General features: G+C 36.0%; 2 protein-coding genes across 2 annotated transcripts in view; both read left to right on the top strand.

Moving 5' to 3' along the window:
• Window positions 1-103: 103 nt before the first annotated feature.
• LOC128240495 (innexin-7-like) overlaps window positions 104-14,632 on the top strand; it is a 58,653-nt gene continuing 44,124 nt past the window's right edge. The window contains exon 1 of the mRNA XM_052957146.1: window positions 104-383. The gene's annotated coding sequence lies outside the window, so the exon portion shown is untranslated. The remainder of the gene's footprint in view (window positions 384-14,632) is intronic.
• On the top strand, window positions 5,706-10,141 carry LOC128240496 (innexin unc-9-like). Its single transcript, XM_052957147.1, has 3 exons — window positions 5,706-5,780; window positions 6,729-6,757; window positions 8,890-10,141. Exons 1-3 carry the CDS (start codon window positions 5,706-5,708, stop codon window positions 10,139-10,141), a joined length of 1,356 nt encoding a protein of 451 aa, XP_052813107.1.

The following is a 14,632-nucleotide window of genomic DNA, read 5'->3' as shown; positions in this document are numbered from 1 at the left end:
GGAGATATCAGTTACTTCCCCTTTGTCCTTCATCGTAAATCGTTACGGCTGACTGCACCTGTTATCACGCCGCCCAGGGCAATTTAACAGCGCATTTCATTGGATGACCCCCGCTAGACTTTGGTGTACATGTGATGTATACTACAGTTTATTTCACGAGCATTGAGATTTCGTAAGCTAGCTGTTGTCATAGGACTTTCGATCTTATTTATAAACTCTTTAAACTAGTGAAAGTTTTAAACAAGAAACGTGAAGAATTTGGACAAAACAGTGACATTTTATTTCGGTTATTCGGTGTAAAGGGGTCGAGACAACAAAGCGAATTCTAAAGGAGTTTCTTTTCATCTGACAGCCGCATAGAGCGGACAGCGCTCGGCCAAAATGTAAGTTAACGCAAAATATATATATTGTGATATATCTATTTATTAATTAACCATCTTCATTCATGATGTTAATTTAATTTTACATATGTGTTGATTCTCAGTTTTGTATTTAATTATGAGATGCGAATCATGTTGTTGTTCTGAAAGTTGGTGTTGAAGTATTTGGTAGTTGCTGTTGTTGTTGTTTATTCGATAGAAAAATGGATTGTTTGAAGAAACATATTTAATGTTGCTGGATGCATGTGTTCATTGTTTTGTTGTATTCTTTAAACCTTAAGTTTAAAGCATTTAATTAAGCAGTCGTCTCAGTGTCTGGTTTAAACTTGAAGAACACGTTTCACATTTATTTGAAATTGTAAAGAAAGTAATCGGGTTATGCCGGGTTGAGATTTATTAAATACGAAGCTATGGTAACATTACACCCTAATTCATTTGTACTTTGAATACACTTTAAGTATTTATCATACCCGTACTTAAGGAGCAAATAGTAAAGATATAGCTGTGGTATTTACATGAATATTATCTTCTTTGTGGCTTAACGTTGCAACTCTTATCAAGTTTTAACATTTATTCACACCTGTCAACAGTTTATTATGAACCCATCAATACATTTCATTGTTAACCACATCAGTTTTGTATTTCCAATAGATCCTTTCCGCAAGATTATTGGATTTAAATCAGCCAAATGCATTGTTGTACAGATTTAAAACAACTAGCTTTATACCTGACACTTATTTGAAGCCATTGAAAGCAGCCACTATTGTTATTTTGTCCAAAATTGTGTTATATAATAAGAACCATTGGAATAATGTTACTATGCAAAATATAGAATATGTTCATACGTATATATTTATGGTTAGCAAATAACAATGACCAAACAAAGCATGTGTCTTTTTAAACAATGTTTGAAACACACAAAAGCCATTTTGCTATGCAAATGAACGGCCATTTCATGATTTCTGAAGCCATAAAACGGAGTTTAAAAGGTCAGCGGCCGCTAGCCCGCATGTACAATTTGTGAATATTGGGTACCGCCGTGAACTTTAAAGGCATCTGTATTTTACACTAGAAATATGAGCCGTAATTAACTTTGACTTCGCTGTTTGCTATCATGTTTTGATATGTCATGCTTCACATCGATCAGATGTTGTTAGTCTAGAGATTTATAATATTTTCAGTATATTTTAAAGTAATTAATATTTCATGTTAAGAAATGAAACGCCGATCGATAATTGTTTGCTGTATTCATTTTAGGCCTGTTTATAATATAAAACCTAGATATATTTTACCCATACACCGCTTTTGCCTTGTAAACTAATTAAACTTTGAGGCCCATCCGTAATTCGTACCTGGTAACCAGTTCAGGTGTTCTGGGGCCTTTTGTTCGGATTGTTTTCATAGCGTATTTCCGTTGCATCATATTACATAATTCGGATCAGAAACCACCTTGCCGGCTACGGCTATTACCAAGATTAACACTGATAGGAATAGACCCTCTTTCAACAGTTGTGTTTATTAGCCCCCGGGGTTAGTGCAGTTATTTGTATGTGAAATTTTGTTAACCGAGAGATGTCTGGCTTTAATTGTATTGTTGTAATGTCTTTCGAACAAATATTGCATCATCGCGTTCATAATTGGTGTTCCGGTCTACGAACGTGTAGTTGATAACGTCAATGATATCCCGGACAACTTTAACACCTCAGTTAATTTAATTAAATGATGTAATTGTGATATGTTGTAATTACAACAACGAAATGATCAACACTTTTGGGAAATGACCCATCCCAAAAGTAGGTGTCCGGTACTTGTACGAGTGTGCGTCCATTGCACAATGTATTAGTCACCATTTCCTAATCGGCCTCCGATTCATGATTTCCCACGACTCTTGGTCAGTCTTTCATTAAGCCACTATCAGGAACTTATGCAGTACATTATACAATACATTGAGTGTGGATAGACATTTAGGTCTCTTATTTGTCGTATAACTTATCAGAAGTCATACTATTACCAGAGCAGACAGTCATTTTCATAGATAAACTTTGGGACATATTCAAGCATAAAAAAGTCCTAATTGCACCAGACACTGTCTGGCAATGTTTCTTCGAGCATTTAAATGCATAACGGTAAAATAACTTTGAAGCATAAGTAGCCCCCCCCCCCACCCCCTATCCCGGGATATTTTTCTACGGACATTTATAAAAAAATACATTGGTATTTTAGGCCATATTTGTAGCTTTAAAATTACTAGCAAAACAGATTACCGATGTATAGTTTATACAGAATTACATTTCGGTATCGTTCTTGTTCCGTCCCGACAGGTCATTTGCTCGAATATAATTATGTTAACTGTTGCCGCATTTCCACAAGGTCTTCTGAAGACTATGCATTTACACCAAATGTATACATTAATTACACACGAATACATGTTTGAGCAATTGAATGTCTATAGTGATCTGTTACAGCATAATTAATGAATTTTGACGGTGTTAGACTCATGTTCTGTGTCAATATGTCATCGCCTGGTCAATTAGTCACCCAAACACACCGCACAAGGAAATGTCGGCTTGTTCACGAACGTTGAACTGTGTCATAAACAATGTTGATTTGATACCGGAAATGTTCAATCAAACTTTGTACAGTAATGAGTAATTATGATGTAATGTTGCCGAATTAATGGCGAATAGCTCTGGCGATCATTATAGCATTCGGAACTCCTCGGCCATTTTTTCAAAAACAACAATGCCGGTACATCTGTTGAAGTAGTCCTTATTTTTTGAATAAAAGCATTAATTAAATGTAGTGTTTAAGAGTTGTATTCATTGCTCTCAGTTTAAATTGATTGCCAGTGAAGGGTATTATTGCAAACATAATTACGATTCCCAAGAGTTAAGTCATAAATTTTAACTACTAAATAAGATTACTGCGCGATCTATTTGCAGCGGAATTAAACGTATCACTTTTTAAGTATGTAAACCGTCCATATACATCCGAGGTTGTTTTTGAAAAAAATGGCCGAGGAGCTCCGAATGTCATTATAGTTGAGTTTATTACGCCTGGCAGTGAAAAGATCTAGACTGGATATGTTTTCTGTACTTGTAAATTTACTGTTGTGTAAACTTGGCTTTTATCTGGATCAGTCATGCAATTTGCTAACTGTTGATATTTATATGCATTTATTTACCCGCAAAACAATTATAGTGCTTGTTTACGTTGAAGCCTTTTGCTGTTTCTCTTTGTGGGAAAATGAACATCAGCCATCGTTTGATATTTGATGTTTAGAAACCACAGGCATCTGAATCATTGTTTGTCACTAAAATGTTGTTTAAAACCATTTTGGGTACACAATGTACCCAAAATGGTTTTAAACAACATTTTAGTGACAAACAATGATTCAGATGCCTGTGTTAGAAACTGCTGACATTTAACTACTTATAAACGTTTAGTATTTACTTCATTCAAATTGAAGGTCTTTAAAAAAAGCAGCGTTTTAACTTGGGTTAAATTTAAGTCCTAAAAACCTTCCTTTGTCTGAACTTTTTCAGTATTCATAAATTCGTCGAACTTCGGCAAATAGGGTGATTTGTCTCGTATCGATTCATTTTTGCACCCACCGGCATGATAAATTTGCATCAAACAAAGATTGTCACGCTTTGGTGTCATTCATAATGGTCATCCTAATTTCGTTAGTTGTCATAGTAACGGCTGGACTAGATAGCTGACCGCTACTTCACGTGCAGTGAACCGTGACATACGAGCAGAAACTGTTGTCTGCCCCAATAAAAATAAACATCTGTTACCAAAAATACATGTCCTTATATCGCAATTTTTCAGCTGACTGTTTTATACCCTGATAATGGTGTCATCCGATGATAACCAAAAAGTCAAATGTCATTTTATGCTATCTAATACCATGTTAATCACTAATGTTATTAGCCATATCATTTTCCTATCGCGGCTGCATTTTGATCAGAGGTGTATCGCATAAAGATTGATCTATCTCAAAATCAGTGCCAACTTTTAGTCAGAATTCAGAGCTGTTAGCTATCTTTGAAAGATGTTTAATTGATAATTTGAAATCGATACCTACAAAACCCCTGGCTCCATTCGAATGTTTTATCAATAAGATAAGAAAGCTGTAAAAATGCTAATGTGACATTTATTTAAATGATTCTAAAAGGAAATTTAAATCCTTTTGAAACTTACACTTGTAATTTAAAATTAATCGATACATTCTAAAAAGCCACCAAGACAGTGTGAGGGCCTGATTTGAAGCATTAGGCCCTGGTCCAAATACGATTTCAATGAGTTTCTCAGTTTTTTTTGGTAGCTTTTATTTGTTTTCTTGTAAGAGACCAAGATAACTTTTTTCGTATGCTTTCCGGCGTGGTCGGGCGTCGTACACATACACATGTTAACAGGGACTTAACACACGTGTCCAAAAATTTCCATTTTTCCGGCTTTATAATTGGTGAGTCACGCCCCATCTTGTTGAGTTATGCCCCTTCTTATTGAGTTATGACCCTTCTTGTTGAGTGATGGCCCTTCTTGTTGAGTGATGCCCCTTCTTATTGAGTTATGCCCCTTCTTATTGAGTTATGCCCCTTCTTATTGAGTGATGCCCCTTCTTGTTGAGTGATGCCCCTTTTTATTGAGTTATGCCCCTTCTTATTGAGTTATGCCCCTTCTTATTGAGTGATGCCCCTTCTTGTTGAGTGATGCCCCTTCTTATTGAGTTATGCCCCTTCTTATTGAGTTATGCCCCTTCTTGTTGAGTGATGCCCCTTCTTGTTGAGTGATGCCCCTTCTTATTGAGTTATGCCCCTTCTTATTGAGTTATGCCCCTTCTTATTGAGTTATGCCCCTTCTTATTGAGTGATGCCCCTTCTTGTTGAGTATTTCCTTTTCTTTTCGACTAAAACCCAACATATAACGATTGGTGTTCAGTATGCGGCGCCTTTGTTATCTCTTTGTTCTGCTAAGTACTGTTGTCCTTTACGTACTTAAATTGGACTGAATGTGCTTGTTTGTGCGTTCAACATTATTCACCTATCTATAATGTGCTTAAATGTTCTTGTTTGTTCGATTTTGAAGACGATTGTATATATGAATGGGTAAGCAACTTCCGATATTGTCAGTCGAAGTTTACGTAAATCCGCAAAATCTCAAACTCCGGATTCAAAATAAATTGACAATTTTATGCAAAGTCTGTGAAAAAAGGAATCAAGGCCTTGACTTTCAATAATCTTTTGAAAATACGTTTTGTCCACTTCGGTCGTTGTTTTTAGGGTTTATAATGGTCTGCCAACCATCTTTGGCTCCATAATGGCTGGAACCCACCGTATCTCACGCAACGACTGTGACCAGAATGGTTTTATTTCATCCATATACGCATCCAAGGTCATATCATGTACCATACCCGTTTCTAATGATCCTGCATAGTCACGTAGGAGCGTATACTACAAGCGTAGATGGAATGCCCTTTGTCGGTCGTATTTAAACAGTCTATCATTGTTGCTAAGTTGTTCAAATTTACTTAGCTACGTTATCTCAAATATGTCTACTTGTTTAATAAAACAGATTTATGTGCGCATTTCGAACTCGTCTATACATATTTAACCTACGTATGCAATTTTTGCATATATTAATCGACAACCTCTGTATGTCGCATTTGTTCTCCGTCGTTTTTGTATTTGATTAGAAACAGAATAGTTAACATTGTTCGCCTTGACTGGCTTTTTCTTCCACGATCACAGTTTATCAAACTCAGCCGGTCCGTCCGTCCGTCTGTCCGTCCTTCCATCGAAAGTACAATAACTTTGTATCAACATCGGTCGGTCCGTCATTTGCATTATTTTTCAATGATAATTCCATTGAAATGTGAAAATAGCATTTCTATGACCATTTGATTAAAACGATTAAGTGTATCTGCTTTAACCCATGGCTTTGTAACCAACTTACTGCTCTTCAGTATAATTTGTGACGTTGTGGGGTCGGGATGGTAGACTTTTGTCAATATTTACTTAGAATTAAAAGTAATTTTCGTTACCAAAAATGGAACATGTTAGTTTGCGCATTTCTGTACACATGAATCAAAAGATCGCGCCCTAATGTACACATAAAGCCAAAGAGCGTGCCCAATAGGACATTTTAGGAGAACCTTTAATGAAATGATACAGTGGTGTGAAAAGAGACCGCAAACATAGATTTTAAAGGCGCTTTCAGATTATTAACCTAATATTACAAGACGAAGAGGTCTTTTAGACATACGTGTTTGTAGAGCCTTTGAAATTCGCCCTCCTTTTGAGCTGAACAATTCGGTGATGTGTTTACTCTTGTTACTCGCAGAGGTCGAATGTTCCACAGTTTGTTGAAAGGTATTTGGTACTCACTGCAATAGAAGTGTTCAAACGCTTTGATATTCTGGTAATTGAAACATGCTCTAATTTACCTATCATTATTATGATTTACATATCATTAATGCCAAGTTTCATATCGTCCTAAAAATATGTCAGTCCAGAAGTGGACTAATAGTACGTTTTTTTTTCTTTTCGAGCCATAAACATATAAATAACAATCTCAATCATATGACCTGTGACTTGTGTCTTGAAAACCCCAACAATCATGGCCTTCGTTGCTGAGATTTGTTATACTATTAACTCGTCTGTTTTCCGTTGAAAGAAGTCTCGAGTTATTGCCATAGTCGTTGGTGTCGTCCTCGTCACAAACGATAATAAGACAAACGTCATAACTAAAATAACTTCAAGATATTCAGATAAAACTTGGTACATATGTTGCTGTTGATAATACGCACATGTATGACTAGGTTCAATCTCTGGCTTGAATAATTGTAAAGAAATGCCCCCTTTTCGACTGAAATATAACAGACGAGCTATCGCGTTCGCTCCAAGGCACTCTTGTTGTTAAATTACTACGCATACTTGAATTAGTCAAAATAAAAATAGTACATTTCCCGATGACAAAGTTTATACATGTTCATTTTAGAAATCCAGATACGTACATTTTGGACGCCTCAAGGGGATTTGCATAATTTATTTTTGCTTGACCTAGTGTATTTAGTCAGAGTGAAGTATATTTCAACTTGGCTTAGCGTCAACCGAATCAACGCTCGAGGCGAAAACTTTGATATGCAAATATAACTCCCCTCCTTAATAAACACAATATTTAGTCATATGTATTTGATCATTGTGTCTCGAGTAAATATTTTCACGATATACATAGGGAAATCAATAGTAACATGATTATATTATATTGTTGAACTGTCAATGTTGGTAGTATTTTCGACATCTTTATAGATAAGTGTTTCTTCAGACTATTTCATCTTAAGCTTTATGTTGAGTATTACCTACAAGCTGAATAGTTATCAAACTGTCACCAGACCTTCATTTCTGTGTGTAGAATGCAGTCGTGCACTTGTCCGAAGTGAATAAACATTTTTTTTCAGAAAAATAGATCTCTGATCTGAATATGTTGCTGTGCAGTTTTGGAGGTGTTATTGTAGAAATGAACCCGAAACCCTAACCCTGAGCCAATATAAAGATAAACAGGAATTTGGCCCCTACTGTGACATCAGGTCAATTAGCAGGAGATGCACAGCAGGGGATTGTCATGCCAAACATTCCTTAAACTAGGCCTTTAATTTTCTCATCCGTTGTTTCGTTGTCTCTTAAGTGTCTTACCCCTTGTTTCGCCGTCTCTTAAGTTTCTCATCCCTTGTTTCGTTGTATCTTCTAGCGTTTTTTTTTCGGCGCTAGTTCGGCATTATCGATCCTCATTCGATATATCGTACACTTTCAAGAGCGTGTTTGATGTATTTTAGAACCAATGAAAATCATCCCTGTCCCAGTTGAACTATTTCAACATTATTCATACTCAATGGCATTTTTAGCTCGCCTGTTTACAGAATAGCCTATGTAGTCTTGACGTTGTCTTACTATGGTAAAAAAACATAGACCCGTTCAACTTGGTGCAAAGGGACATGTAAAGCTGAGCAAGACCCATAACCCTGGAATTACTAAAAATTGAGTTATGCTCTATGTTCGACTGAATCAACGAGCATTGTTGCTCGCTCGGCGGCGCTCTTGTTATATTATATATACATGTATGATCATTAATCGCTTGGAGGTTCAATAACAAGATTGAACGATTGTGTAATCTGCCAAATGTTTAAAAAAAATGCAAGTGAAGTAAAGATGGCCTTAAGGGAGTGATAGGAACGTTTTTTTTCCTATTTTGGGTGTTGTAATATCTTTTTTTTATCTAATTCAAAATTCAAAAATATATTTGGCTTAAATGTAAAACGCTTCATCTAAAGCGTTATTTATTTAAATTTCCTTTTCCGACTCTTTTTTTTTGGAAATGACATTCAAAATAACAAAATCATACCCTTTGGCCAAGTAACGATTCATTTAGAAATAATCCAATTTATTATCAATGAAATTATTTATATTACAACACCCTAACCCTTGTCTATCTTTCTACTTCCCAGGTCTGCCATTTTGGGAGCAATTCCCGGCTTCAAGAAGCTGCAGGGATCCAAAAACGATGACTGGATAGATCGAATGAGTCATGTTTATACGGTTGTCGTCCTTATTATTTTCGCTGTCGTCGTTAGTACGTCACAGTTCGTCGGCAACCCAATTCACTGCTGGCATCCGGCGGAGTTTAAAGGATGGTACGAAAAATATGCGGAGTACTATTGCTGGATCTCAAACACGTACTTTGTCTCGTTTTCGGAGACACTTCCGGTTGATATTGGGGAGAGGCAGGACAGAGAGATCACCTATTACCAGTGGGTTCCTCTTATTCTCGCTTTCCAAGCATTCCTCTTCAAGTTCCCGAATGTTGTTTGGAAGCTCCTGCACCCGAACTGCGGACTCAACTTGAACAAAATCGTGACCATGGCGGACAAGACCCAGCTCTCCTCCCCAACCGGAAGACAAGAAATCATCGAAAACATGGCCGCCCACTTGGACAAATGGTTGGACACGGAGCGAAACTACAGCTGGAACCGCTACACCGCCATGCGAGAACGTGTTAGTCGAATCTGCTGCATCATCTGTAGCAAAAGAAGCGGTACCTTCCTATCCGGACTTTTCCTATTCGTGAAAATTTTATACGTCGCTAACGTGATCGGACAGTTTTTCCTCCTGAACGCATTCATGGCTACTGATTACAACGTGTACGGCTTTGAAGTGATCAAAGGTCTCCAAACGAACACGCCATGGAAAGAAAGCCCGCGATTCCCCCGCGTCACGTTCTGTGACTTCGAAATTCGTCAGTTACAAAACATCCAGCGCTTCACAATTCAGTGCGTCCTGCCTATCAACCTCTTCAACGAGAAGATCTTCATCTGTCTGTGGTTCTGGTTCTTTTTGATCGCCGCGCTGTCCGTCTGGAATCTCATTTCCTGGTGCTTTACCATCATCATGAAGCGTAACAGGGTCGCTTATGTGAAGAAGTATCTGAAAATCACTGACCAGCTCCAGAATGGGTTTGACCGAAAGTTGTGTCACAGATTCGCGGATAATTATCTCCGCGAAGATGGAGTTTTTGTCCTGAGGGTTATAACGCGTAACTCTACAGATCTCGTCACTACAGATCTCGTTTCAGCAATGTGGAGAAATTTCCAGGATAAACAAAGCAAGCGGATGCCGGAAAGTGACGGTACTCTCCGACCAAATGAAATGCCGCCCATGACGCCCTCTAACGATGAGAAACTACCACTTCCGGTTGATTGAAAATCTATTTCCGGTTTTGACTTTTAAATCTATGAGCTGTATTAGCTGAATTGGAGAGTTCTTTGATTTGATGAAGTGGGAAGTGCACGACAAAACTTTTGAAACGTTTCGTTTAATGAACTGGGAAGCATTTTAAGCAAGTTCTTTTTTAATGAAGTTGTAAGTCAACGAAAAATGACAATGAGACTTCCTTTTATATCTGGAAAACGATTTAAAACATAGAAATTATGCATTTTCAAATTAAATAATAATAGTTTCGGGCATTTAAAGAGCTGTTATTTAGTTACTATGGTGATGAATTTATAGCTTGCAAATGCCATGCTGTTCACATTACAATTACACCAAATGTATAGAGTTGGTAAATATTTCATGAAGTATTATACCAAATTAAACAGAATTGACTTCCATGATGATAAAAAAACGCAACAATACTGTCTTCCAATCGAATATCTTCTTAGTAACCACCATGATTTTCTTTGAATTTGGTGAGATTGTATTCTTAGCAGAGGTTATATTTTTAATCTGAAACATGTACAAAAATAGTCATTTGGACTTGCCATTTTTTATTTGTTACCAAAATCACTTGTAGTTATCATTTTGTGTTCTGCAAACATAAAATATTATTGATTATGGGTTTTTGTACAATGTCAAAAAACAACGTGCACCCATCTCAAAAAACCCATCTACATGTTCAGCATTAAATGTTGCGAGCTAACTTGAACAAATCATTTGTATTTGTAATAATCATACTCGTGTTTTCAATACTTGTTTCCATACAAAATGTATTTAATACAGCTCATGAATAACTACATCAAATAATAGAAATAGAAAGATGCACTTAGGTGACTTTTAAGGAGACAAAGTGGCATTAATATTTCAAGCATTTATCACAGCATTTAAAACTAGCTAATTTGCATATTTTAAATGATTTAAAATGAATAAACTGTGGTGCTTTTTATAATAAAAACTGTATTTTTACAGGCTTTGCTAACATTGTGTTCATTGCTTAAAAATAAAATCATACTCACCGCATTTAGATTTGTGCGCTTCTGAAATTCATTTATGTCTAACGCTTATTAACGTCATTTAAAAGTTTGGGAAAAATGGACTTTTGTTAATATGTATGTCCTGTTTGACGTTATTTGATACTTGAAAGCTAGTTCACAATGTGTCTTGATTACCATATCATATTAGCATTTACTTTTTATCGACTCACGTAAATATAATTTTGAAAATACTATACACATACAATAGGGTCAGAGGTGGTATTCAGTATGTAAATTAAGTTAAGCTTATGGTCATTGACTTAATTTACTCTATTGGTCAAGTCATTTATAGCAAGTAATCCGATTAGCTACATCATTCTAAGATCTGAGTGTGACCTATATTGAATACCATCCCAAACAAATGTAACAATTGCATTTATCAAGCAGTGTATTTTAGGGTTTAAGGTAAAAATATATCAGAAGGGGGTGTAGGGGTCATTTTGGTAACACCCTTCTGCCGTTATGGGGACCAGTTATGGGTACCATTGTGCCTTTATCTAATGAAAAACTCTGAATGTTTTGTTTTGTTTTGATAACAACTTCAAATGTGATAAATAATACATTCAAACTTAACATATTGGGTAATCGATACCATATATTGCTTCCATTTAACCCATTTCCAAACGTTTTCTGTCAAATTCATATTATTTAATCTCTTTAATGCCTGAAACATTGGGCCCTTGCACCCCGTAGCACCCGGCCCCTCTTCTGCAGCACCCTGCCCTTTATAACGCATGACAAAACCCTTGTACAATCTAGTTTAGGCAATAGACATTCAATTAAACATTCCCTAACAAAGGCTTTATAACATTGTGATTTTCACGCTTTTAACACTTTAAATACAAGCATTTCATTTTTGATTTCTGTTCTATGCAAGTCATATCAACTTTTGTGATAGCTTATAATACAAATTCATACTCATTTCATGTATATAAATTATTGATTGATTTCCAGTCAGTATACATGTATAATCATTTAAGCCAGTCATTTCAAATGCATTTTGTGATTTTATAGAAGTCTTTATATTGACCATAAACATTTTTTGTTTCTTGTTATTTTTTTGTCAAATGTATATAATTATTGACCATCACAAATAGTGATCGTGATTTTTGTCTTATTTCATGTATCTTAAAAGAGAAATGTACTTAGCTAATAGTTTTAATGGTATTTTATGGTAAATGTACGCCAGTTTCTTTATAATAAAGTTGTTATGAACCATATTTATTCGTCTTGCTTTTGGATGATGGTGATGGTGATGATGAGGATAATGAGGTTGTTGACGATGATGATAATGATGATGGTGATGGGGTTGTTGACGACGACGACGATGATGATGATGATGATGATGATGATGATCAATTAAGTATACTAACAATGGCTGATGATAGTATTGAGTTGATGGTCTTAGTACTATTACAACAACGGCGATGATAATAATTTCAGTGTTAACGACGATCATCTTGACATAAAGATTGACAAGCATTGCATTTTGCAATATCTTTCAAATTGCGTTATCCTGTGATCCTGCATTAATGCGGATATGATCATGAGGTTATGCGATGATAAAAACAAGAGGTCAATCAGTGACTCCAATTGATATAGATGTAGCAGATAAGTAACAAGTTTTAGTCAAGTTGACATTATGTTTTAACAAGAAACAAAAAGAAAATACACACGCCATGGACATCAGACAAAGACGCCTAGTTAATTAAACAAAATGACAGGGGGAAAAGCAACATTTTGGCTACCTGTCGTGTGGTATCTATCTAACTTGGATCATGAGGTATTTAGGACATAGCCGCTACATGTATTCTGTTTTTTATCTGGGACGTATATAGTAGTGTACGTACTTCAAGTTTTTAAGTTAGCGTCAGTAATTAATCATACTTCGTGGACACCTGGTTTGTCATCTAAAAGGAAAATAAGCTGTTTCAAATCTGAAGATAGCATGCATGTAATCTAGTAAATGTGGACTTTGGACGCTTTTCACAGGGATAATTTCACTGTTATCCAGTCAAAAAGCAAGTTATATCATTTAACCTATATTTACTAGGTGAGAAATTGGCCTAGTGATAACACACTTGACTGTCAATCCAGGGGTCGCAGGTTCGACTCCCCGTCGCAACAGTAAATAATACTAATCGTCTTCTGAGAGGGACGTTAAATGGGTGTACCGTGTGACAGTGCTATACACTGGTGCACGTTAAAGAACCAGTGTAGCTCTAACCAGGGTTTCATTCTGTCTGTGGACTTTGCTCCAAAAAACCTGAAATGACTAACAATCTTAACGGAGCATTCGACGAATGGGCAAGAATAAATAAGCTTACACATTGCCCTGAGAAAGGGGCATCTTGTGCTTGAAAAGGGCAGTGGGGTGCCCCATCCTGCTATTTAGTCCTAGCTGAATCACTGACAACGTGAAGTATATTTAATGATGTGCAAATACTTGTATATTAAAATGAAAAAGGACAGCTGTAATAGTTGTCTCATACTGCAGATCACTGGTGTATCAAATAAACTTTCCAAAGCAGTAAATATATATAAGTTAACAACGATGATGTTAACAAAGTTGTTAACATTAACAAAGTTCTGAACAGTCGGCCCTTTATATGTTATAATGTAAGAATATATTTTCGTTTAATAATGTTCACGCCTGTTTTTTTTATTTGAGTCATAAGCTATAAAGAAATGGTGGTTATCGTAGCATATTCGTTTGATCATAAATCTGTTTTCAATCACAGCGTTTATGGATTCTGAATCAACGCCTATCCATGATGCGTTTCTTTACATAGATGGAATTATGTTTTATGATTAAATGCGCTAGAGCGAAAATTTGAAGAAGAATAAAAATAATCTGTATATTCATTTCACGGTGGGTGCAAATTTATAAGTTCATGTTATTGATTTATTGAAATATACCCATGACGCAGCTGAAAAGGAGCGATGCATGACCTTATATATGTATGAACTGTTTTAGTCGCGTCATAATCTCCCGATGCAAACAGAGTTTATGAGGATATTGTTTCATTGGCCAAAACAACTCCGGTCATGGTTTTGCTGTTCGACGTTATAAATTATAACACATATACGTAGGTTATAGCCACAATTTATATTCATGACATTCATTAATAAATTGACATCGGAAATGTCTGTGGTCTGTTGGACAGCAAACCTTCTGCAAAACATTTTTTTGTGAAATAATGCTTCAAGCTCAGGTCCACAGAACGTTTTCAATGGGGTTAGTCTAAGATGCAAATAAGCAGTTTAAAAAATGGTTGTCTATATTAGTCATAACGTCGGTGTAAAACGGTCCAGTTTTAGTCAAAACGTCTCGTGGCGTTAACCTAACAACACGCAGCGGTAACGAATTTCTAATGTATTTTAACCTTTACATATGAAACATTAACAACTTAAATATTCAAATAAACAAAACATGTCAATGAGA

This window comes from Mya arenaria, chromosome 7 (assembly GCF_026914265.1).
Source record: "Mya arenaria isolate MELC-2E11 chromosome 7, ASM2691426v1".
Lineage (NCBI taxonomy): Eukaryota > Metazoa > Mollusca > Bivalvia > Myida > Myidae > Mya > Mya arenaria.
This window is presented reverse-complemented; position numbering and strand designations above follow the sequence as displayed.